The sequence below is a fragment of the Canis aureus genome, chromosome 16 (genome assembly GCF_053574225.1).
Source record: "Canis aureus isolate CA01 chromosome 16, VMU_Caureus_v.1.0, whole genome shotgun sequence".
Taxonomy (NCBI): Eukaryota; Metazoa; Chordata; class Mammalia; order Carnivora; family Canidae; genus Canis; species Canis aureus.
Window position 1 is genome coordinate 6,265,402 of NC_135626.1, and position 26,325 is coordinate 6,291,726.

Sequence of the window (26,325 nt, forward strand, 5' to 3'; positions counted from 1 at the left end):
CAAGAGTATCATCTCTACCAGCTGATCCAGCCAGGTGCCCCTGAATTGTTCACTTTAAATATATGCTCTAAATGTGTAGAATAGGAGCAGCCCGGGTGGCTCAGCGGTTTAGCACCGCCTGCAGCCCAGGGTGTGATGGAGACCTGGGATCGAGTCCCATGTCAGGCTCCCTGCATAGAGCCTCTCTCTCTCTCTCTCTCTGTCTCATAAATAAATAAAATCTTTAAAAAATGTGTAGAATATGAGTTATATCCCAGTAAAGCAGTTAAAACGCACTTATAGGGATGGCTGGGTGGCTCAGTGGTTGAGCATCTGTCTTCGGCTCAGGGTGTGTTCCGGGGTTCTGGGATTGAGTCCTATATGGGTTCCCAAGTAGCCTGCTTCTCCCTCTGCTTATGACTCTGCCTCTGCCTCTCTCTGTGTGTCTCTCAGGAATAAGTAAAATCTTTTTAAAAATCTTAAAATGCACTTATATTTTTATTTTATTTTTAGAAAGAGAGAGTGCTTGAGTATGAGTGGCAGGGGGTGTTAGTGGTGGGTGGCAGAGGTAGAGAGAGAAAGAAAATCTTAAGCAGATTCTTTTTTATTTTTTATTTTTCTTAAGCAGTTTCTATGCCCATCATACAGCCTGACTGTACACTCCTCTGGGGCTTGATTTCATGACCCTGAGATCTTGATCAGAGCCAAAATTAAGTGTCCCAGATGCTTAACCGAATGAACCATCGAGGCTCCCCTATCCTTTGTGGATAGAGATGCAAACATTCTGTGAGGAATTTTTAACAGAATAAAAACTTAACGGGACGCCTGGGTGGCTCAGCGGTTGAGCGTCTGCCTTTGGCTCAGGTTGTGATCCCGGAGTCCTGGGATCGAGTCTCACATCAGGCTCCCTGCATGGAGCCTGCTTCTCCCTCTGCCTGTGTCTCTGCCTCTCTCTCATGAATGAATGAATGAATGAATGAATGAATAAATAAATAAATAAATAAATAAATAAAATCTTTAAAAAAAAGAAGAAAAACTTAACAAAATACATTGAATTCTCAATAGAATAGAACACAGAGTCCATGGTAACTTGTTACAGAAGTCTGAGGAAATGAAAACAATAGTCTGTATAGGAAGTTCTAGGGAATCTACAAAAAAGCTTCTCAAACTAATGAGTGAGTTTAGCAAGATTTCAGGATACAAGTAAATAAAGGCAATTAAAAGTAAATAATAATTTGTTATAAATTAATTTTATTAGCGGTGACTTCCTGGCTTAGTAGAGCACGTGACTCTTGATCTTGGGTTTGTGAACGGGAGGCCTACATTAGGTGTAGAGATTACTTAAATAAATACAATCTAAAAAATTAATTTTGTTATTATAAATAATAACAAAATTTAAAAGAATGGTATCTCTGCACTGAGGAGGGCACTTGATTGAATGAGCACTGGGTGTTAGGCTATATGTTGGCAAATAGAAAGTAAATAAAAACAAATGTAAAAAAAGCAAAACAAAACCGGTATCTCTGTATTCCAGTAACAAATAGTTGGAAATGGAAATTTAAAAATACCACTTATGATAGCAACAAAAGTATGAGATATTTGGGGATAAATCTGACTAATTATGCATAAGACTTCTACCTTGGAAACTACAAAGCATTGCTGAGTGATATTAAAGACTTAAATAAATGGAGAAGAATTTTACGTTCATGGAACAGGTGATTCAGTAGTGTTAAGGTATCGATTATTTGCAAATTGATCTATAGATTCAGTGCAGTCCCAATAAAAATCCCAGCAAAAAGAAAAATTCCAGCAACTTTTTTTGCCCTAGAAAATCACAAGCTGATTCTGAGGTTCATATGGAATGCAAAGGACCAAATGCAAAAGCTGAGACAACTTTGAAAAAGAGGAACAGAGTTAATGGAGTTACATCATCAAGGCTTATTATAATGCTACAAAATTATAGGGCTAGGGACCTGGGTGGCTCAGTGGTTGAGCATCTGCCTTCGGCTCAGGGCATGATCCTGGGGTCCTGGGAGCAAGTCCCCTCATCGGTCTCCCCTCAGGGATATTGCTTCTCCCTCTGCCTGTGTCTATGCCTCTCTCTGTGTGTCTCTCATAAATAAATTAAATTAAATTAAAAAAAGAATTATAGGGCTACAGTATGAAGGAGCTTCAAGACTTATTATAAAGGTACTTACATAGTGTTCTGAGGCCAAAAAGATAGACAAAGATATCAACAAAACATAGAGTCCGTAAATAGATCCCACACATGAGATTAATTGCCAAAGATGCCAAAGCAATTTAGTTGGAGAAAGGAGAAATCCTTGTCAACAAATGGTGCTGGCATAGTTGGATACTCATGTGGAAGTAAATGAACTTTGATCCCTACCTCACCTCATTTAAAAAAATGAACTCAACATGGATTGTAAATATTTTTAAATGGATCATAGACCTAAATGTAGAACCTAAAATTATAGAACGTGTAGGAGAAAACCTTTGTGATATTGAAATAGGCAAAAGTTTCTTAGATATGACATCAAAGGAATGTCAGACTTTATCAAAATTAAGAACTCCTGCTCTTTGAAAAACATTGTTAAGAGAATATGAGGGCAAGCCCAGGCTGGGAGAAAATATCTGTAAATCACATATTTTTAAGACTTGTACCCATTAAGACACCTATGATCAAAGAAAAGGAAAGTGTTGGCAAGAAGGTAGGGAAATTTGAATTCTTGTGTACTGTGGGTGCGAAATGTGAATGGGTATAGCCATTATGGAAAAAAGTATGGTAGTTCCTCGAAAAAATTAAAAATAGAATGGGGGCACCTGGCTGGTTTAGTCCACAGGACATGGACTCTTGATCTCTGGGTTGTAAGTTTGAACCCCATTCTAGGTGTAGAGATCATTTAAAAAAACCAAAACTCTTGGGAGGACTGGGTGGGTGGCTCAGTGGTTGAGCATCTGCCTTTGGCTCAGGGCGTGATCCCAGAGTCCTGGATCAGGCTCCGCACAGGGAGTCTGCTTCTCCCTCTTTCTATGTCTCTGTGCCTCTTTCTGTGTGTCTCTCATGAATAAATAAATAAAATCTTAAAAAAAAAACCAAAAATCTTAAAAATAAATAAATAAAAATAGAATGTTAATTCTCTATATGGCCCAGGAACTCAACTTCTAGCTATATACACAAAGCATTGAAAACAGCCTTTTATTTAATTAAAAAAAATTTTAAGTAGGCTTGATGCCCCACACGGAGCCCAATGTAGGGCTTGCACTCATGACCCTAAGATCAAGATCTGAGCTGAGGTAAAGAGTTGGACGCTCAACCAACTGAACCACACAGGTGCCCCTGAAAACAGTCTTGAAGAAATATTTTACACTCATGTTCATAGTAGCATTATTCACAACAGCCAAAAGGTGGAAGCAACACATGTTGCAACAGATGGATGGATAAACCATATATGTATGTGTGTGTATGAATATATAATATATGTATATATATTTACACACACAATGGAATATTATTCAGTCTTTGAAAGGAATGAAATTCTAACTGCAGTGTGGATGAGCCTTGAAGATATCATGCTAAGTAAAATAAGGCAGTCACAAAAAGACCAATACTATATGATCCCACTTACGTGTACCTAGAGTGATGAAATTCATACAGACAGAGGGTAGAATGTGAATATCCAAGGGCAGGGGGGTGGGGAAGAAGGAGGGGGAATGACTTGTTTAGAGAGCACAAAGTTTCACTTTTACAAAACGAAAAGAGTTCCTGAGATTGTTGGCACAACTTTGTGAATATACTTTATACTATTGAGCCTTACACTTAAAAATGGTTAAGATGGTTAATTTTATGCTATGTTTATTTTACCACAGTTGAAAATAAAAATCAAATAGATTTGTATCCAAGAAATCTAAAGAATTCTCAAGACTCAATTTCAGTAAGAAAGCAGGGAATAGGGGATCCCTGGGTGGCGCAGCGGTTTGGCGCCTGCCTTTGGCCCAGGGCGTGATACTGGAGATCCGGGATCGGGATCGAGTCCTGCGTCGGGCGCCCGGTGTATGGGGCTTGCTTCTCCCTCTCCCTCTGCCTCTCTCTCTCTCTCTGTGACTATCATAAATAAATAAAAAAATAAATAAAAAGAAAGCAGGGAATATAATTAAAAAATGAGCAGTAGATTTAAATAGATAACTTTTCCAAATGACATATATGAATGGCAAACAGAAGATACTCAACATCATTAGTCTTAAGGAAATGCATATTAAAACTACAATAAGAGGGTGCGCCGGGGTAGCTCAACTGTTGAGTGTCTGCTTTCAGCTCAGGGCGTGGTCCTGAGTACCAAGATTGAGTCCCACATCAGGCTTCACTCAGGGAGCCAGCTTCTCCCAATACCTATGTCTCTGCCACTCTCTCTGTGTCTCTTATGAATAAATAAATAAAATCTTAAAAAAATAAAACTATAATAATATACCACTACTCATCTACTAGAATGTCAAAATGAAAAAATCCAACCATACTAAGTGTTGGTGAGGATGTGCTGCAACAGGGACTTTCACACACTGCTGCTGTGTGCGTAAAAAGGCACAACCATATTGGAAAATGGTTTGACAGTTTCTTTCTTTCTTCTTTTTTAAAAGATTTTATTTATCTATTTGACACAGAAAAGAGGGAGAGAGCACAGCAGGGGGAGCAGCAGAAGGAGAAGGAGAAGCAGAGGGAGAGGGAAAAGCAGGCTCCCTGCTCAGCAGGACTCAATGTCAATGTCGTCAGATCGATGCGTCCTAGGATCATGACCTGAGCCAAAGGCAGATGTTTGACTGAGCCATCAAGGCACACTGGTTTGGCAGTTTCTTAAAAATTTAAAATTCATCCAGCCATTCCACTCCAAGAAAAAAGAAAGCATATGTCCATATATAAAGTCTTGTGCATGGATGTTCATAGCAGCTGTAGTTGAATAGCAACAAATAGAAACAACCCAAATACTCATCAACAGGTGAATGGATAAGCTATGGTGTATTCATAAAATGGAATCTACACAGCAATAAAAAGGAATGAAGTGAGGTTGCTGGGCTAGCTCAGTCCATAGAACATGGGGCTTTTGCTCTCGGGGTTGTCAGTTCAAGCCCCAAGTTTGGTATAGAGATTACTTATAAATAATATCTTTTATAAACAAACAAACAAACAAACAAACAAACAAATAAATGTAGTGAAGTGCTGATACATGCTATATAGCATGCACGAATCTCAAAATAATTATGCTGAGTGATCGAAGCCAGATAAAAACAAGCACAGAGGGAAGCCTGAGTGGCTCAGCGGTTAAGCATCTGCCTCCAGCTCAGGTCGTGATCCTGAAGACCCAGGAGCAAGTCCCACATCAGGCTCCCAGCATGGAGCCTGCTTCTCCCTCTGCCTGTGTCTCTGCCTTTCTCTCTGTCTTTCATGAATAAATAAAAAATTTATTTAAAAAAAAACGAGCACAGAGCCTATGTTCCCTTTTATACACAATTATAGAAAATGCAAACTAATCTACAGTGATGGAAAGCAGATCAGTGGTTGCTTGGATGGGGGGGAGGTGAGGGAGTGCAAAAAGAGGAAGAAATCAGAAGCTACAAAAGGGCAGGAAGAATCTTTTGAGGGATATGCTTACTATTTTAATTGTGGTGATGGTTTCAGAGTTCTATACACACACACATGCACACACACACACATCTAAACACTTGTAAGCCTATCCTTTAAACATGGGAAGCTGATGGAACATCAAATATATCTCAAAGTTGGTAGAATTGTATAAAAGTGAAACCAGTGGGGGAAGCTGAGTGAGGGGTACAAAGGATCTCTCTGTACTATCTTTGTAGCTTCCTGGGAGCTTACAGTATTTCGATATAGAAAGTTAAATACAAATTAACAAAATTGTATTAGTACTTGTTAAATTGTTCTTTTTTTTAAGATTTTATTTATTTATTCATGAGAACACAGAGAGGAGAGAGAGAGATGCAGAGACACAGGCAGAGGGAGCAGCAGGCTCCACGCAGGGAGCCCGACACAGGACTCGATCCTGGGTTTCCAGGATCACACTCTGGGCTGAAGGCAGCGCTAAACCGCTGAGCCACCCAGGGATCCCCTTTACTGACTTATCTTATGTGTCTCCTTCACGAAAATATCAATGCTTCAAGGGCAGGGATTTTTGTCTGTTTTGTTCACATCTAAGTTCCCAATACTAGAAAATACCTGGCACATCCTAGACACTCAATGAATTTCTCAAATGAATGAATGCTTATTTCCTGTCCCACAAGTGTGTTTGTCTCTTTCTTGTTGATTTAAGAACTCTTTATATGTTAGGAAGATTCACATGTTATCACAAAGGGTGCATATGTTTTCCTGTTGGCGTTTATCTTTTACTTTGCCATATAGAGATTTTAAATTTTATGTAGTTATTTATCTGTCTTATCTTTCATGGCTTCTTGTGTCTTCCTTCCCTAAGGTTATAAACATTTTTCTATATATTTCTTCTAATCCTATAGATTTTCCCTTATAGAACTTCAATTCATCTATAACTTATTTTTCTGTCAGATGTGAGATAGAAATAGAACTGTCTTTTTCTTAAATGCTAGCCAACTGTCTACAATTTTCTTAACATATCATTTTTCTTCCTAACCAACATTTTATTTAACTTTTTAAAAGATTTTATTTATTTGAAAGACAGAAAGAGAGAGAGAGAGAGAGAGAGAAAGCATGAGCACGGTGTGGGGAAGAGGGAGAAGCAGACTCTCACTGAGCAGGGAGCCTGCTGGAGAATTTGATTTTGGAACTCGGGATCATGACCTGAGCCAAAGGCAGATGCTCAACCGAGAGAGCCACCCAGGCGCCCAACATTTTATTTTATTTTTTAAAGATTTTATTGATTTGACAGGGTGCATGAGCAGGAGGAGCAGCAGGTGGAGGGAGTAAGGAGAAGCAGGCTCTCTGATGAGCAAGGAGCTCAACTCAGGCTTGATCCCTGGATCCTGGGTTCATGACCTGAGCCCAAAGCAGATGCTCAATGAATTGAGCCACCCAGGAGCCCCTAACCAACATTTTAAAGGACTGGCTGGGGCAGCCCGGGTGGCTCAGCGGTTTAGCGCCGCCTGCAGTCCAGGGTGTGATCCCGGACACCTGGGATCAAGTCCCACGTTGAGCTCCTTGCATGGAGCCTGCTTCTCCCTTTAAAAAAAAAAAGGACTGGCTGATATTCTTTTTACCTGGAAAAATATTCCTTTCCTGTTGTGCAGTTATGACATTTATTTATTTATTGCATTTCATACAAGAACTTAATCTTCGTATTCTACAGAAACATTTAGCTAGCTCAACACAGCACACAAGTGGGAGCAACAATCTGGGATTGGTGAATAAAGGAAGACTTTATCTGTGTGCGGGCTTCATGGAGCAGAGAAGTCCTGAGAGCTGGAGGGGGGTTTTGAGGTTTCCCAGTCCAGCGATAAACTTTTCACCCATCAGTGAATAAATTTTAAAAATAAGGGCAATTTTGCACATTTGCACACGTACGTGTAGGGAAAATCGTTGTAAGGCTGCCAACGGTCTTTCCTTGGGAAGGCTCCTGAAATCCTGGCTTTCTCCTTATTTTGTTCCGATGTGGTAAATTTCACGTTCATCCACTCCAAAAGCCCAGGAAACCCTGAACTGTCGTCCTGCTCCTCCATCTGCTAGATCTTGAACCACAGTCCTCCAGCCGACTGCCGCTGCGGGAGCCGCTGCCCTAGGCGGGGAGGACCCCGCAGTGAAAGACCAGCCGGAGGCCCGAGCAGCGGAGCAGGGAAGGTGCACGTTCCCGACACAATGTCGCCACCGCATAAGGCCGCCAAGGACCGGGTGAGGCCGAGCACAGGGTGAGAGCTACGTTGCACAGACGGAAACTGAGGCCCAGCGAAGCGCCAAGAACAGGCCTCGGGCACAGCGACAGCGCGGTCACCCGCGCGCCGGGACTCGGGCTGCAGAACCAGGGAACGGGGGTGGGGGGGCCGCGCGGCGTCGGCGGGGGAGGGGCGGCACAGGAGCGGGGCGGGGCCGGGCGCAGGGGGCGGGGCGAGCCGGAACGCGCGCGCGCGCGGCTGCGTTTCCGGTCGGAGGCTTTTGCGGAGAGCCCCGCGTCCCTAGGGGGCGGCGGCGGCGGGGGCGGTAGAGGCAGCGGGGGATCCGGAAGTCAACACCATGTCGAGTCTGCACAAGAGCAGGTAAGGGCCACGGGGGCCAACCCGGCTCCACCACGCCAGGCCGGGCTGCCCTGCCTGCCTTGCCGAGGGGGGTGCAGGTGCGGCCAGGAGTCGGGGACCCCCGCCCCGGGAGAGGATCTCGGGTGCCCACTTTCCAGCCTCACTGCCTATGGGCCTGAGGGGGCACGGGGCCGAGGCACCTCTTCTGCTCCCCAGTGCCCGCCCCCCCCCCCACGCCCTCCTTCTGGACCCCGGGTTTCCCCCTTCCCGGTGCCTTCCTCATCCAGAGCCTCGATGCCCCGCTCCTCAGCTCCCCATCCCCCCGTTCTTGTCTCCCTTTTTCATCCTCTGCCCGGTACCTTCCCCTCCAAACACTCCCCATCCCCCTTGCCCGGTTCTTACGAGGCATGCTGGACAACCTGGATTCTCCAGTTTTCCTTCCCCCAGGTCAAATCCTGCAGCAACAGCCAAATTTTGCTCACTGTTCAATTTTCCTCTAAACCTTTTGTCCTTGATTGCTGGCCAGCCCAGAGGTCTTCCAATCGTTATATTTTTGAGCCTTGGGAGCTGCCTGCGGATTACACAGGCCCGTTGTCTAGGGATCATGTTACTCCTGGTTCCTGGGGTTCCTTGAGTTCAGATAGTGGCCCTGTGGGCTGGGCCTGGCCAGCAGGAAGTGCCCAATAAATGCCAGCTCACTGAATATGAGAAATGTGTCTGGTTTCATGGTGTGCCTTTGAGAACCTCTAGACAAAAACATTTATGTTTTGGGGTTTGGAGTAAGAAGTGATGGGTAGTCATGTAGTTTCCCAAAGATGTCTTTGGCCAGGACCTTGACTGAGCTTTGCTGTCTTCATGTCCCCGAGGGGCGGGAGGAACTGTTGGAAGACTGGTGACAAGGAGATCTTTGGGCTTCAGGAGTGATCACTAAGTCTGTTACTCGGGTTTGGGTGTGCTTCATTTGCCTCCCCATCCCACCTTCCAGGATTGCAGATTTCCAGGATGTCCTGAAGGAGCCCACCATCGTCTTGGAAAAGCTTCGGGAACTCAGTTTTAGTGGTAAGCGGCAGCTGTCTGTGTTGAAGGTTTTCCCGGAGCAGCATTATGGTTTGAATGGAGGGGAAGGTGCACAAGGCCACACCCGGTCAGTTCTGGGGGCTAGCCGACCTCCTGGAGACTTTTCCAGATTCTGTGACTCTGAACTATCCTTGACTGCCCTGACCACCAAGAGCATGCCTGTGAGTCTTAGGATGTTTCCTGGCCTGTGAGTGGTGCTTGCTGCTTGCTGAGAGTAACTGGAGAAGGCTGAACACGGGAGGCTGGGAAGTTGGGAGGCTGGGAGGCTGGAGCCAGAGGACACTTGAGCCTGGAGCCGCTGCAGGGTCTTCCTCACTCCTCAGCAAACTTCCTGTGTTGTAGAATTTGGTTAGCTGCAGAGCAGTTCCTTATTCCCTCCCAGGGGAACAAAGCTGACTCAGGCCATAGTGAACTTTGGTTAAGCCTTGAGACCCTGACTTTAGGAGCTGAACTTCAGCCATGTTTGACTTTGCCCTCTGTGGCATGGTTAATCTTCCAGCACAGAGATTTTTTAGCTTATCTTTTAAAATACCCCAAGGTATTCTGTGTAGGTTCTTGTTACTGCTCGGCCCTTGTGACCTTGTCAGCAAGGCATTCTTGACTTGCTCTTCTCCTGCCTGTTCAGATTCTGAGGTGAGGGCATTAGCTCCCATTCACAATGTTAGGGATCCTGGAGCAACAGCTGCTTTAGCAGGGTTCCTGACAGTATTGCAGGAAGAGTTTGTTTTTTGTTCAGGAGTGATACTTAGACCCTGAAGATCCTGATAGGTCACAGGATGTATACCACACTGAAGAATTTACCAGGCCTCGGGGGAGCCATTCTGCAGTAGCAGTTGAGTTTGGGCTATAGAGTTAAGACAGACCCGTGTTTGAGTCCTTGATTGCTCTGTCATTACAGATAGTTTTTTTATCTGTAAGATGCGGACAACAAAGTGAACCTTCCGGATTTACTAGGGTTCTAATGAGGGTTAAGTGAAATAATGTCCATAAAGCACAAAGACGTATCATTCATAGCTTAGTTTATGTTCCACAAATATTTACGGTATGCCTTCTGTGTGCTGTGCCCCATGCTAGGGATAGGTAATATAAGACACATTTGGTGCATGTTTTTCTGGGGCTTACGCAGGGGTCAGGGATACAGATGTTAAATACACAAACTATGGTAGATCATCCTGATTGTGATGGATGCTATGAAGGAGAAGTCACGGAGCCATTATCATGTGTAACAAGAGATATGACTTTGATTGGGAAGAGAGGGTGCTGGGTTAACACTGCCCAGAGGAAGAAATGCAGAGAATGAGAAGGTGTTATTCCCCAAAAGAACATTCCACACTGAGGGAGCTCTGGCCTGGGGACAGGGGTCATGGAGGGAAATATACAGATTTAGCATCCAGTCCAGTCATTGTTGTGACGGAAAATGATCCTTGAAGGAGTACTTCTTGCCTGCTCTGCTGCCTGCCAGCTGGCTCTGAGGTGGAAGGCTGGGGGTCTGGGGCCTCTGGCCTGGGGCGTGACTCTCGCCTGCTGTGTCCACAGGCATCCCCTGTGAGGGCGGACTGCGGTGCCTCTGCTGGAAGGTGGGTGTGCCTGGGCTGGGGTGTCTGCTCTGCTGAGAGTCCTTGGGTTCCTGCATGGGCTACCCCCACCCCGGCCCCTTCTGGTTCTGCACCTTTCCTTGCTTGTTTGAGGACACTTTTCTGGGAAGTTGTGGGTTTTCTGTTCTTGATACCCCCTCCAGGATCCTCTTGGGGATGGGATGCTTTGTAGTAGCAGTGAAGCCATCTCCTTCCTAGTCTGTATAGTACAGTGAAGTGATGCTTAATGTGACAAAGAAAGGCCATGCTTTGCCTGCAGCTGTTAGCTGAGGTGGGAGCCAAAGCCCAGTTTCCAGCCTCTGAGCACTAGGTTTTGTTATCATTTGGGAGAGTCTGTGTGAAGAAAAGCAGAGGAAAGGGCTGGTTTGGGATAAAGGAGGAGGGAGGCAGTGGAGAGGAGAATGGAGGCTACCCCCAGTCCACACTTCCACTTGTGGGTTCTAGCCCATCTGGTCTTCTCTCGGCTTTATTAGACATTTTCTTTGAGACCAGTCAGCCTCCATCTACTGTCTGGGATTGAGCTGGAGAGTCACCAGAGCTTTGATCCTCTCCCTCTGTGCAGATTCTCTTGAACTACCTCCCCTTGGAAAGAGCCTCATGGACCTCCATCCTGGCCAAGCAGAGGTGAGACCATGAGAAAGAGGGGGTGATGGGAGGGCTTTCCTGTGAGACAGCAGCTGGGGCTGAGCCCATCTTCCCCCTATTGCAGCTTCTCTGGTTTGGTTGCCTGGAAGGAACCTTTGGGATCATCTGTCTCTCCTCTTCTCTTCCACAGGGAGCTATACTCTCAGTTCCTGAGGGAAATGATCATCCAGCCTGGTATTGCCAAGGCCAACATGGGTGTGTCCAGGGAGGATGTGACCTTTGAAGACCATGTGAGTAAGGGTGGCAGCAGGAGCTGGGGCTACAAGGATCTGGCAGGTTTGGCCCCACCCTAGAGGTCAGGTGTAGCCAGTCTGGGTCCCCTCTGGTCCATCTACTACCTCCTTTCTGTGTTGGGTTGCTCTGCCCTTGGAGGCCGTTGTCTCTCCCTTCTGCTTCCCAGGCGCTAGACCCAGTCAGGTACATAAATCACAGCTTGGACTCCAAGTGTGCATAGCACTGGGCCCCATCCTCTTTGTGGGCTCTGTCTCCTTTCCTCCTCACCTCTGTTTCCTGGGGAAGGCCCTGGTTTTATAGTTGAAGAGAAAATCAGACCAGGGTAGGAGAATAGACCATCTTCCTGTGGCCTGGAGGAAGCCTCATTCTCTCCTCAAATACGGAGCCCCTCCCCGTGTTCAGGAAGTGGGGATGGATGGACCCAGGCCCATGCTCCGAGGACTAGGATCGGTGATTCAAAGTGTTGATGAATCAGATTCAAAAAGATACAATGTGCATTCATTCAGCAAGCATTTCAGCGAGTGCCTGGTACAGGCAGCATTCGAGGCGGCAGCAGTAGATGGAAATGACGGTCCCTGACCAGCAGGGATGTCGTCAGAGCAGACTGCAGGGCTCTACTTGGAGTTGGAATGTGATGTGAGAGGCTCCTGGAGTAGCTCCCAGGCTGACTCAGAGCCTCAGTGGGGCCTCTGCGCAGGCCCCCACACTGGAGTCTGCCCCCTGGGGTCCTGTTGGACCTAGGACAGAGCAGCTGATTCTCTCCCCACAGCCACTCAACCCCAACCCTGACAGCCGGTGGAACACGTATTTCAAGGACAATGAGGTGCTGCTGCAGATTGACAAAGACGTCCGGTAAGTGGGGCGCTGGTGGTTACATGCTGGCCCCTGGGACTGCTGGGGAGTTTCCCAGGCCTGTGCTTTCCAGCATGCCCACAGGTGGGTGTTTGAGGAACTTTCAGGGGGTTGTCCACTAGGTGGGTCCAGGCCCGAGTGATGTCAGCCTGTGAATGGGGCTGGCCCACGAGGCGGGTGCCTGGCTCTCCTTTTTCCCTGCCTTAGTGTCATGCCCTGGACGTAATGTAGGGTTTCAGCTGACTGTTCCTGCAGCAGATATTGAGGCCCCACTGTATGGCGGGCTCTGTGCTAAGTTCAGGGTTGAGGATGGACTCCACAGACATGGTCCCTCTTAGGAGCTGAGAACCTGGTGGAGAGGACGGGGAGACAGTCATTCAGCAAGACCTATCTTCCATATGATTAGCATTTGTGGTAAATGCTCTGAGGGGAGAATTCAGGGTGCTTTAAGAGTTTGGGGGAAGCCTTGGCTGAGGTCTCAGGAGTGGGAGGCCTCAGGGGAAGAGGGAGGAAAAGACTGTGGTGGCAGGGAGCTGCCTGCAGGAAGGCCCTGGAAAGCCCATGGGAGCACATTACAGGAACAGTATGAGGGCCAATGTGCTTGAAGCCACACTAGAGGGAGGCAGGCACTGGACCTTGGACTTGATCCCAAGGACATATAGGGCAGTTGTGCAAAGGTTTTAAGTGTAGGAGTGACAGGGTCAGATGTTTGTTTTTTAAAAAATCATGAGCTACAATGTGTACGTGGGTGTGCTTTTCCACTTGGCAGAGAAATGTGGAAACACGCTTGTGCTGTCTTGTGGGGTTGATGAGTCTGGCAGCGGGTGGAATCTCCCACAAGGCTGTGTGAGGAGCTGTAAGAGAGGCTTGTCTGCCTTGGGCCTGAGTGGTTAGAGCTAGAGTTCTGGGGTCTGTTTGCCTGCTTTCAGTTCTGCCTTCAGTGGGTGTCAGCTGTGTCTCTGGGTGCTCACCCTCCAGGGTATGCTCATTTTGCCCAGGCCCATCTTCAGAAGGCTCCAGGTAGACGCCCGCAGCCCGGCGCATGGCTCAACCAGGATGCAAATGGGGGCTTGTCTCCTGCATTCCCAGGCTGGTGTTGGGGCAGCCTCTGTCCACAAGGTGTCTTAACGGTTTGAGTCAAGAACCATGTCTTCAATCTGGTTCTAGAGAGAGAGGTTTTGTCTCTCACTGGTAGCAACTGTAGCACATTGTTCAGTGTTTCTGGAAGGCAGATTTTTAAAAAAAATATTTAATTTATTTATTCATGAGAGACACAGAGAGAGAGAGGCAGAGACACAGGCAGAGGGAGAAGCAGGCTCCATGCAGGAAGCCTGATGTGGGACTCGATCCCGGGTCTCCAGGATCACACCCTGGGCCAAAGACAGGCACTAAACCGCTGAGCCACCCAGGGATCCCCTGGAAGGCAGATTTGTGATGGGCTATGTGTAAGAAGTCTGGAAAATGTGCCTATGCTGCCGTACATACCTGAGAAAAACTTGTGCCTTAAACTCACATGGTGCTGTGTGTCGGTTATACCTTTAGTCAAACTGGAAACAAAACAAACCCAACTTGATCACATTCTAGAGACTGTCTCCCACCTTGATTTTTCCTCTCCCTCTGTCTTGGACATTTTCCTACGTCAGCTGTAAATGTGATCCTGTTGTATAATGTGCAATGTCACCATTTTAAGCCACGCTACACTTAACACCCTGTGCATATTAGATAAAGATTTTTGATGTGGAGAGATGTTTATGGTTTAAGAGAAGAGTTGGATTACAAGACAGTAAGGACACTTAATTTTATTGGCAAATATACACGGTAAGATGGGTATATGTTTGCATATGTATATATGTGTGTATCTATGCATATTTATATATAATATGAGTATATTACTTTTTAAAACCTGAACATTTAAAGATAAAATGTTACTTATTTTTTTAAAAACATGCAAAAATGCCCCAAACCTCCACCCTGAGTAACAAAACTCTATCCTATTCCCTCTTGACAGGAGGCTGTGCCCAGATATATCGTTCTTCCAGAGAGCCACCGAGTACCCTTGCCTTCTTATTCTGGACCCCCAGAATGAGTTTGAGACCCTTCGAAAGCGGGTGGAACAGACAACGCTAAAATCCCAGACAGTGGCCCGGAACCGGAGTGGAGTCACAAATGTGAGAGCCAACCTGGGGGCCCCAGGGATGCCTCATGACAGCTTTTTCCTTCATACTTCCCTTGGAGCATTGGCCATTGGGCCCATGACTATCTGCCCTGACAGTTACCCAGAGTGACTTTGGGTCTACCTCCAGGGCTCTTTCTGCAAGTCATGTATCAAAAGCTGAGTGTGAGGGGTGCGGGGAAGGGCCCTACCATAGGGTGAAGGAGCAACAGAGGAGATGGCTCTTGAAAAAGTAATTACAAAAAAAAAAAAAAAAGAAAAAGAAAAAGTAATTACATGTTGATGGGAAAGTGTGGTGGAGGCAGTAATGGCAGTGGGGAGCTGACCTGACCTAGGTGTCCAGGAAGACTTCCCCGAGGAGGCGATATGGAAACTGAGGGTCCAGGAACTAAGAGGAAAGCTCATTCCAGGTGGAGAGGAGGGCATACGTGGAGACTTCAGGCAGGAGAAAGTGTGTGTTCAGGAAATAGTGGGGTCTAGCCTAGCTGGAGGCAGGGTGCAGGGGTGGGGGGCAAGAGGGGTAGGGCTACTGAAGGATGCTGGCAAAAATAGTGGTCCTGAGGACTGGGGAGCCTTGCAGCGTTCTAGGCAGGCCAGTGACATGATTCAGATCTGCCTTTGTAAAGCATTGCCATGGGGCCTGTGGAGGTATTGATCGGAGGGGTAGAATAGAGGTTCAGAGGTGGCTGCATTATCCAGGCAAGGGCCAGTGAAGACCGGGGTGGAATGAAGGGTGGAGCTGAGAGACTTAGCTTGAATTTTTTTTTTCCAAGATTTTATTTTTTAAGTAATCTCTATACCCAGCATGTTGCTCAAATTTACAACCCCGAGATCAAGAATTGCATGCTCTGCTGACTGAGCCAGCCAGGTTTTCCAGGAGCTAGAATTGATAGGACTTTGCTGGCTAAGTCATGCTGAGTTATTGAATCCCATTCTTCTGGCAGATTCCTGTAACTCTGAGAAGCTGCTTATAGCCAAATGAAGCATATTACTTTATTACCTTTTTTTTTTTTTTAAGATTTTATTTATTAATGAGAGAGAGGGAGAGGCAGCCTCCCTGCAGGGGTCCTGGACCCTGGGATCAGGACCTGAGCCAAAGGTAGACAACCCCTGAGCCACCCAGGTACCCCTTCCTTATTCCTTAATTGACACCTAGGCTTTGGTGTGTGGAACTCCCAGCTTGTTTCTAAAACTTTTCATTGTCCTCCAACAGTAGAAAAACCCTCCTCTCTAACCTCCAACAAGCTAGTGACAGATAATATTGCAGCAGCTTTTTTTCTCCCCAAGTAGAATGACTGACCAAGTCTCTATCTTTAGGAGAGCAGCCGTTTTCTGCTACAGGGTAACAAGTGCCGTTACAGCTGATCCCATTGTCCCCATGCCTAGGACAGAGTTGTATGGGCTGAAAGGTGCAGAATGCTTGGCTTTGTGGGCAACCCTCTTACTAATAGTTGATGTCCTGGCTATAGGGCAAGGTGGGGACCTGGTTTCATTCATTTCACTACAGTAATAGGGGTCTGGGAGCCAAGCTCTTACCCATTTTAGGTTTCAGTCTGGTCCCGGTGGCAGAGAATATGACCAGGAGCTTCATCCCTGGACCGCTGGACCTGTGGTTGGACAGTTTAGTTCCAGCTGTACATTCATCTGACTTTGGAAGTGATACTGGGCCTCTGTCTCCTATAAACTGGGCATAATCATTTCCATCCTCCTGGCTTTTGAAGTGCCAAGAGGATGAAAGCAGGTCGTGGCTCTGTAGATTTTTGGAAGACTGGAAAGCACTTCTCTGAAGCCTAGGCTCCAGGTCTGGAGTCAGCCAATCTGGGTTCAAGTCCTAGTGCCGCTACGTACTGTGAGCCTTTGATGAGTGACCTAACGTTTCTTTCTTTAAAAAAAAAAAAAAAATTATTATTTATAATAAAATAATATATATTTATATAAAATAATATTATTTTTTAGAAAATATTTATTTATTCGTGAGAGACACAGAGAGAGGCAGAGACACAGGCAGAAGGAGATGCAGGCTCTTCACAGGGAGCTTGATGCAGGACTCGATCCCCAGACCTCGGGATCACACCCTGACCTGAAGGCAGACGCTCAACCACTGAGCCGCCCAGGCATCCCGTGACCTAACATTTCTGAGCCTCAGTTTCTTCATCCTAAAAATGATGTTGAGCAGATATTCTAGATTGTACAGAGGGTTTAATGGAAGAATGCTTGTAGAGCACTGTCTTGCACTTAGAAAGCTCTCAGTAAATGTAGTGATATGTGTGTGTGTGAGTGCACATATACACGTGTGTGTGAGTGATGGAAGAGGGACTTTGTCTTCAGTACTGTGTGCTTCCAGTGTGTGGCTTAATATACTATCCCTACCTGCCTGTGCCTATAGCTGTCTCACACAGGTAACGCCAGGCACCTGAATCTTTGCAGAGCACCTGAGGCTCCTGCTGGCACCGCTGTTGGAAACCTCTGTTCTTTTTTTTTTTTTTTTGAGACCTCTGTTCTGTTGCATAAAGGTTCCTCATTAACTGGGATTCTCTTCTATTTATCTTCCAATTTTTTCCTTTTTATTCTCCCAATTTTTTCTCTTTTGTTTTTTTTATTTTTTATTTTTTTAAAAAAATTTTATTTATTCATAGAGACACAGAGAGAGAATGAGAGGCAGAGACACAGGCAGAGAGAGAAGCAGGCTCCATGTAGGGAGCCTGACGTGGGACTCTATCCAGGGTCTCCAGGATCACGCCCTGGGCTGCAGGCGGCGCTAAACCACTGTGCCACTGGGGCTGCCCTCTTTTTCTTTTAAAGATTTATTTTTATTTTAGAGAGAGCACACATGTGTGTGCACATGGGAGAGGGGCATGGGGGAGAGGAGGAGACTCAAGCAGACTCCCTCCTTAGCACAGAGCCTGATGCAGGGCTGGATCACACAACTCTGAGATTATGACCTGAGCTGAAACCAAGAGTTGAATGTTTAACCGATGGAACCACCTAAGCTCCCCTTAAATTTTTCTTATTTGTTTATTTATTTTTAAAGATTTTATTTACTTATTCATGAGAGACACAGAGAGAGAGCAGAGACAGGAGAAGTAGGCTCCATGCAAGGAGCCTGATATGGGACTTGATCCCAGGACTCTGAGATCACACCCTGAGCCAAAGACAGATGCTCAACCGCTGAGCCATCCAGGTGTCCTGCCTCAAATTTTTCTTACTGAAAAATCTGAGGAGCCCCTGGCTGGCTCAGGCTATACAGCATGTGACTCTTGATTTTGGGGTAGTGAATTTGAACCCCTCGGATGTAGAGATGACTTAAATAAAACTTTAAAAAATCTGAAACTTTCAGAAAAGTTGAAAGAAGAATACAATGCTCAACTATATACATTTCTCTTTCTTTTTAAAAAAATTTTTTTTAAATTTTTATTTATTTATGATAGTCACAGAGAGAGAAAGAGAGAGAGGCAGAGACATAGGCAGAGGGAGAAGCAGGCTCCATGCACCGGGAGCCCGACGTGGGACTCGATCCCGGGTCTCCAGGATTGTGCCCTGGGCCAAAGGCAGGCGCCAAACCGCTGCGCCACCCAGGGATCCCTCTCTTTCTTTTTTTAAAAAAATATTTTATTTTATTCATGAGAGACAGAGAGGCAGAGACACAGGCAGAAGGAAAAGCAGGCTTCTTGCAGGGAGCCCAATGTGAGACTCGATCCTGGGACTCCAGGATCATGACCTAAGCTGAAGGCAGTTGCTCAACTGCTGAGTCACCTATAGGTGACACTATAGGTGTCCCAACTATATACATTCTCAATGCTTAATTATATACATTCTAACTAAATTCAGCAGTTGTTAACGTTTTGCCAAATTTGTGGGTATATTATGTAGAGATAGAATATGTTGTACAGGCCCTGACCCTCACCCCCAAGAACTTCACCAGGTGTCTCCTGGGAATGAAGACATCCTCCTCCCTACCACCATCACATCCATGAAGATTAACAATAATTCCACACTAACACCCAATATCCAGTCCATGATTAGATGTCCTCCATTGTGCTAAGAATATTTTTTGGTTTGACTTCCCAACCAGGACCCAGTCAAGGTGTATGTATTGCATTGGGATGTTACACTTAACCAACTGAGCCCCCAGGTACCCCTATTTAAAGGTTTTTTAAAAAGTAAATGATAGGGGCACCTGGGGGGTTCAGATGGTTGAACATCTAGTTTCAGCTAAGGTCATGATCCCGGGGTCCCCACATCAGGCTCCCAGCTCAGTGAGGAGTCTGCTTCTCCCTCTCCCTCTCTCTCTCCTCTTGCTTATGCTCTTTCTCTCTCAAATGAATAAAAAAAATTAAAAAAAAAAAGGTAAAGTATAGCTTACATGTAGTAAAATGCACAGTTCTTTTTTTTTTTTTTTTTTTTTAAGACTTGTTTATTCATGAGACACACAGAGAGAGGCAGAGACATAGGCAGAGGGAGAAGCAGGCTCCATGCTAGAAGCCCAATGTGGGACTCGATCCCAGGGCTCCGGGATCATGCTCTGAGCCAAAGGTAGACGTTCAACTGCTGAGGCACTCAGGCGTCCCAAATGGACAGTTCTTATATATGCAACTGGATGAACTTTTCCTCATGTATATACCTTGTAACTGCCAACCTAATCAGGACACTGAACATTTCCATCATACAGAATGTTCCTTCATGTCACTTCCTAGTCAGTATCCCTTCACCTCAGAGGTAACCATTGTGGCTTTTATCACATAAATGAGCTAGCTGTTTTGTGGAATATCCCACATTGTAGATTTGTCTGCTTGTTTCTTTTCATAATATTGGACACGCTCTGCTTTGCTTTGTATTCCCCATAAGCTGGAAGTTGAATGGTAGGCTGAATGGTAGACATTTCTGTCAAGAACACATTATCTGTAATGCCACCCACCTTACCAGATCCTCTCCTCCCGCAGATGAGCTCCCCACACAAGAACTCTGCGCCGTCATCCCTGAATGAGTATGAGGTGTTGCCCAATGGCTGCGAGGCCCACTGGGAGGTGGTGGAGCGCATCCTGTTCATCTATGCCAAGCTCAACCCTGGCATTGCTTATGTACAGGGCATGAATGAGATCGTGGGGCCCCTCTATTATACCTTTGCCACCGACCCCAACAGCGAGTGGAAAGGTAAGAGGGCTCTTGGCTGCCCACATCCCTCATGTAACTCCCTAGAAAAATGGACCAAGGAAAATCAGAGTGATAGGCCTTATCAGGTGTACAACTCCCTTTCCTTACCTCCATCTTCCCTCCGTCAGATGTGAGGGGTTGACTTGGATGGTCTCTAAGATCTTTTCCAGCTTAGGCTTTCTAGAATGTTGGGAGTTTCCTCATCTCAGTGTTTATAATTGAAATTCTGGTAGAGAAGAGGGGATGTATATACAGGAAGCTGAATGATTGACAAAGATTTAAATATATAACGATTGGAAAACATCATCAGAAGATGATATGTATCTATGATAGCTGCTAAGCGAAAGTACAGTGTTGCCAGATGTGACAAGAAAGATGTGTTGTCCTTAGTCTGAGGGTGGGGCATGGTCAAGGATAGAGGAGCACCTGAGCCTGACCAGGTGAGTGGGTGGCCCAGAGAGGCTCAGAGGTGAGGGAGAAAGCCCTCACATACGTGAGACATGGGGTGAGAGATAGGGTGGGACTCGAGAGAGCATCAGTCCCCTTGCAGCTGCCCTCCCCCTGCCCGTCCCCCAGAGCACGCCGAGGCAGACACCTTCTTCTGTTTCACCAACCTCATGGCTGAGATCCGGGACAACTTCATCAAGAGCCTGGACGACTCACAATGTGGCATCACCTACAAGATGGAGAAGGTGTATTCTACCTTGAAGGATAGGGACATGGAACTCTACCTGAAACTGGTGAGGAGCTCTAGGACCACCAGGACAAGGCAGACAGACGGGGAGGGGCACAGATAGGCAGGCCTCCTGCGTGTCCTAGGGCAAGGTCCAGCTTGAATCCAGGGATGGAAAATGGCTGCTCCTTCTGGAGGGTGCTGGTGCAAGTGCTGGGGCACGACTGGGAGATTGAGGCAGCAGTTGACATGGGAGTCTAGCGGGCTGGGAGGGAAGAGGAAGCTGGTAGGGTGCCTGTCATGTGCCAGGCACTGCACAGTGCATTTACCACATGCTAGATGACTGTAGCTTGGTGGTAGTCCTCTGAGAAAAAAGTACAAACATCATTTTTTTTTAAAGATTTATTTATTTGAGAGAGCAAGAGCGAGAGAGGTCAGAGGGAGAGAGACGTAGACTCTATGGAGCAGGAAGCCTGACGCTGGGCTCGATCCCACAACCCTGAGATCATGACCTGAGCTGAAAGACACATAACCAACTGAGCCACCCAGGCGCTCCAGCGAACATCATTTTTAAAAATTAAAGATAATATATAAAGTTATTAGAGTGGCATTCCCTATTTCAGAAAATAGTTTCGTGAAGAGAAACTGTATAAACAAAAATGGTTTGTGAATAAGAAAATACATATAAACAGGTCTTTTTAAACAGATACAGAATTATATTTTTGCCCAATTTTGAAAAATTGTTTTTTTAACAATTTTTCAGTTAATAATAATCACTGGGGCTGACCAGAGAGCTCATATTAGGGGGATGACGGCCATGTAAGTCTGTAATATGAAGTAAATAAATGAGATGATACGTTTAACATGCTAAGCACAAAGCTAGGCTTATACTAAGTGCTGATAACGGTCTCTCTGTCCCTCAATCCAAGGTTATAATCCATACAGTATTTTAAAAGAATTAGAGCCATCATTGGTAAATCCAGAGAGCTCATAAGAAAGCTTGGCTTTCTGGCTTCTACTGGAAATTAGGAAGATCTGGCTGGCCGAGGCTCTCCCCACTCTGTGCCTGGCGCTGAAACATGTGGCCGGTCTCATTGGCTGTGTGGCATTGCGTGGCTGCCGAGCACCCCGCCCCATGCCCCTGTCTCCCCAGCAAGAGCAGAACATCAAGCCTCAGTTCTTCGCCTTCCGCTGGCTGACACTGCTGCTGTCCCAGGAGTTCTTGCTGCCCGACGTCATCCGTATCTGGGATTCCCTCTTCGCTGACGACAACCGTTTTGACTTCCTCCTCCTGGTCTGCTGCGCCATGCTCATGTGAGTGTGACCACCAGCAGAGGGGTGGGCAGGGGCTGCTCTCATGAGGAGGGAACCTCTGGACTTCCTGGGCGAGGGTCACACTGAGGGTGGTGAGGAAGGAGCTGGGCACTCAGTGGCCCAGGGTTCCAGCACCTTTGCTGCTTGTTTTCCTTAGACTGATCCGGGAGCAGTTGCTGGAAGGGGACTTTACCGTAAACATGCGGCTCCTGCAGGTAACGGAGTTTGGAGCGGCGAGCTCAGTCTTTAGTCGTGAGGCAGATGCTTACCAAGCAGCCACCCATGCCAGCTGCTGTGGCAGGCTGGAATCAGGAACAAGGCATAAGCGTCCAGGTCCCCAAGGCAGATCTGGTTTGGATCTGGTTTTGAATCCCACTTTTACCACTTGAGTATGGTGTTGCTAAGAGTAACTTGGCGTCTCTGGACCAAATGTTCCACATAGGTTCATTGTGCCTGGGACACAGCAGTGCCTGGTACATTATAGTTGTTGGTGAAAGTGCTTGGACCTGGGGGAGGAAAGTGGGGTATAGCGGTGAAGAATGTTGGTGCGGTACCAGACAGGTCTGGGCCACATCTTTGTTCTGCTGTGCTAGTTCCATGACCTAAACCACCGGACGACCTCTCCAGGCCTCAGTTTCTTCAATGCCCGGCCTGGGGTTGGTTTTCACAATTGGATTGACCAGGTCTGTAAAATAGATCCAGTCACAGTAACTTTCTTATCAGACTGATGAAGTGACCCGGTGAACTACTGCGTAAGCACTGTCTAGTCCACTCTCTGACTCGTTATGAATAGCACTTGGGTCTGAGGGCAGGAGAGAGATGAGGGAAGATGGTCCTGGTGCTAAGGAAGGGGCCGTGATACTGGTTGGTGCTGATTGGGTTGGGTAAGCTAGTGCTGCGGTGGGTATAGTGTTAGCTCTCTTCAGGGGCTTGGGCAGAACGTGGCATCTGGTAGCCTGTGGTCCCTGTCCATGCAGCTCAGGGCTCAGAGGGAAGGGCACGGGTGTGGCAAAGGTGGGAAGGCTGAGCTGACTTCAGAGGCCTACTGTTGACCTTTCCCGTACCTAGGATTACCCCATCACAGACGTCTGCCAGATCCTACAGAAAGCCAAGGAACTCCAAGACTCAAAGTAGCCTGTTGGCAGGAGGCCCAGGTTTGGGAGAGAAGACACTGACCCCTGTGTCCTGGCTTCTGGGACACGCAGGAGCCTGTGGGATCCCAGCCACCCCGAGGGGAAGCTGCAGGATCGGCCCACTCCAGGCCTCCTCATCTGGCTTCCTCACCCTAGGCCGCTCCACCGGGGGCACACTGTGCCATGCTCCTTAACCACCCAGCCCTGGCTTCTTCCTTGCTCTTTGACCCGGGGACCTTTTGCCCAGGCTGCCGAGCAAGGCCGGAGCTCATGAGGTGGTTTCCTGGGGCAGGGGCATGTTGGGGGCACTGGGGGCTGGCAGGGGCCCTTCCCTGCCTCCGCTCTGCTGCTTCCTTCCTCCTCTCCTGCTCTGGTCCTCTGGGCTCTGGTTGCAGGAGGTGCTTGGCAAATAAGCCAGAAACCACTTCTGGGGGTTGGTGCTTAGGCTTCTCTGTGGGGAAGGTGACACTGTGAAGGAGCTAAGAAGCTGCCAGGCCCAGGTCACACCCTCTATCCCTTTCCCACTGAGTGTTTGTTTCTGTCTTTAGTCATGGGTAAGTGTGTATGTGTCTCTCCATCCTCCAGGTGTCTGCTGCTTGTGTGTGTGTGTCTGTCAGTGCGTGCGTGAGGGGGTGGGCGTATCTTTGGTGTTTCTTCTCTGTCTCCCTCCCTTCCAGAGTGTGTGTGACTCTCTCTCCATTCGCCCTCTGCCCTTCTCTCTTGGGGTGCCTTATCCCCAGCCTCTTCCTCCCTCTTCCTTTTCATTCCTTGAACCCCAGAGACAGAATGAGGAGTCTGGCTTAGCAAAGTTCCTGGGGGTCAGTTCTGCCCTGTGCCCGTCCCCAGCCCTAGACCCCCAGGTCCCACAGACTGGGAAGGAGTCCACACTGCCTCACTAGAGGGCCCTGAATGTGTTCCCAACAGAAATCTTGGAAACCAAAAGCTGCTGAGAAATGATGGCCCACAAAGCTTTGGGCCCCTTCCCCTCCTTTCTGCCCAGGGTTGGAGGAAGAAGAGGGAGAGCTGGATCTTCCAGAGATTCCCCCCAAAGGCCCTTCTTTCCTAAAGTAAAAGGACATGAAAGTGGTATTGTACCAGGGGTTGGGATCTGAATGATTCAGAAGAGCAGTCATTCCCGTGGCTTCTGGGTCCCCGCCCAGGGTGGTAAGTCCCTTAAAGGGCAGGTGGGACCAATGGGATCCTCCCTGAGCTTCAAAGCCCTGGGTCCTGTCAGTGCCAGGAGAGCCAGGTGTCCCCCCAAGCAGGGTGAAGGAGCTGCTGCCCATCCCTGGTCACCTGCTTGGGCAGTTCTGGGATTTGGGGCAGGGGCACTCTGAGCAGGAGCAGCTGGTTTCACTTGCTGCTGGACTGTGGGAGGAGTGGGCTTATTTTGACTAAGCCCTTCCTCCTATAGTGAGGATGCAGGTGGTTTGGGTCTGGAAGGCTGGGCAGTGTAGCAGGGGTCCCCAACCTCTCCTCAGACTGGCCAGCAGTGGCCCGCCCGTCCCCGGAGCCTTCCCGAGTCTGGCAGCCAGGACTTTGTACTGGACTTCCCAGTCTGCCAGGCCTGGCTGTGGGCCAGGAAGAGCTGTCTCCAAGTGGCTCCTATACCAGACCGTATCTTGGATGCTCCTGGGACTTTATGCACTTGCCTTTTGCCTCCTCCTCTCCCAACATACAGTTTGGGAGATTTTTTACTATTTATTCAGACTCCTGGTTATTTATTGCAGACTGGCTAGTGCTTGATTTGGTGGTGAAGGGTGGGGCCAGGAGGGTAAAAAGCAGTTGGAGACAGTCTTCCTGACCTTCCAAGGTCAGAGTAGCATCCTCTCCCCCTACCTCTGGGACTGTCCCTATTTTCCAGCAGGTCCTGGCTGGTAGGGCTGTGAGCTATGTACTGGAACTGAGGGTAAGCGATATAGGAGGGCTGGCATGGAGTCCAGACTGCAAGCCCCCATCATGGCACAGAGACACTGCTTCCCCGAGGCCTGGCAGCCTGACTCAGCCTCTTCTCAGAACTTGTCAGCTGGTGGTTCAGTCCCACTTTGGGTGTTTGACCCTTTTACAGCCTGAGGCTTAGGCCCCAGCCTGGGACCCAGCAGACTGCCCAGGACACCTCATGCATTCCCTCTTGCCTGTCCCCCTGCCTTCCCTCCTGGGGCCATACTACTTGAATCACTGCATCTGATTCGCCTCAGTGGCAGGCTTAGGTCCAGTGCTCTTCGCTTGACCTTGGAATGAGGGTCAAGAGCAAAGGACCCTGTCCAGATGAGGCTGTGCTCCCCAGTGGGATACTGCCTAAGGAAAGGACAGACCCTTGGGGATTCCCCCTCCTGAGATTCTCCAGGGAGTGCCCTGAGAACCAGAGGGCCTGAGGCTTCCCAGTTGGGAAGCTGCCCCCAGGACTTTGGACACTTATAGGTTGGGCTGTACGAACTCAGCAGGTCTCACTCTCGAGTCAGAATGTGAGTCTGCTATTGTTCATTAGTTTTATTCCTTGAATCAATGCTGTTGATGACAAGTTGTCTTTAATAAATCATGTGTTCTTTGCAATGGGCATTGGTGCTGTGATGGGCTGAAACCTTTTGAGACCTTAGAGGAGGGAAAGTTTGAGTAGGGATGGAGTCAGGAGGCTCTGAGACTCGGCAAAGAAGGTCAGGAAATTCTTTTTGGAAGAGCCTGTTCAAGTCTTCTCATTCAACCACTGCAGTTTGCAGCTGGAGGCCAAAGGCCAGTGGGCTTGGGACAGAGGTGCTATGCACTTGATTACACAGCAAGTTGTTTTTGAGATTGACGAAACTGAGAATTCAAGTAAATAAAATGCATACTACCCACAATCTAAAGAAAATCACCAAGAACACGTTAGTTTTTGCTACATCGTTGTCATTTTCTTGATACCGTTTGTGTACTGTCTCTTCCCTCCCTTAGGTGGTAAGCAAGTTGCTGTATGATGTTAAAATATATTTATGTGCTATATAGAATTCACACATGCTAAAAACGTCTGAGTCCAGCCCCTATCTTGGACTATTTTGGTTATTTCAGCCTTCATTATGAGTAATAATACTGTGGAGAAGGGTTTCTGTTCAAGATCCTTGCATTCCAGATTCATTTCCCCAGCTCAGTCCTCTAAGTGGATTGAGAAGTATGAACCTTTTTAAGACTTTTATATATACTGCCAAACTGCCTTCTAGAATCGTGCCAGTGTTTCTTCCAACCAGCAGTGAGCATCAGCCCCTACGCTGTCCTCTTGCCGCTTGTTAAAACATTTGCCAGTGTCCTAGAACTTTTGACTTA

At 47.4% G+C, this 26,325-nt stretch overlaps 1 protein-coding gene and 1 long non-coding RNA gene across 4 annotated transcripts; one reads left to right on the forward strand and one right to left on the reverse strand.

The window, feature by feature from the left end:
- Positions 1-7,355: 7,355 nt before the first annotated feature.
- Positions 7,356-9,707, reverse strand: LOC144285634 (uncharacterized). Its single transcript, XR_013353878.1, has 2 exons — positions 8,587-9,707; positions 7,356-7,730 (listed from the first exon to the last, which is right to left on the reverse strand). It is a non-coding gene; the product is annotated as an uncharacterized LOC144285634 (long non-coding RNA).
- Positions 8,067-25,584, forward strand: TBC1D13 (TBC1 domain family member 13). 3 transcript variants are annotated; one of them, XM_077850959.1, is made up of 12 exons: positions 8,067-8,205; positions 9,170-9,243; positions 10,798-10,838; positions 11,419-11,480; positions 11,632-11,731; positions 12,505-12,587; positions 14,596-14,755; positions 19,701-19,911; positions 20,488-20,651; positions 21,738-21,898; positions 22,056-22,113; positions 22,967-25,584. In XM_077850959.1, exons 1-12 carry the CDS (start codon positions 8,183-8,185, stop codon positions 23,030-23,032), a joined length of 1,203 nt encoding a protein of 400 aa, XP_077707085.1. In that variant the 5' UTR covers positions 8,067-8,182; the 3' UTR covers positions 23,033-25,584. The 3 variants fall into 3 exon arrangements, with proteins under 3 accessions (XP_077707085.1, XP_077707086.1, XP_077707087.1); XM_077850960.1 differs by having other exon boundaries at positions 21,801-21,898; XM_077850961.1 differs by lacking the exon at positions 10,798-10,838 and having other exon boundaries at positions 8,140-8,205.
- The last annotated feature ends 741 nt before the right edge of the window (positions 25,585-26,325 follow it).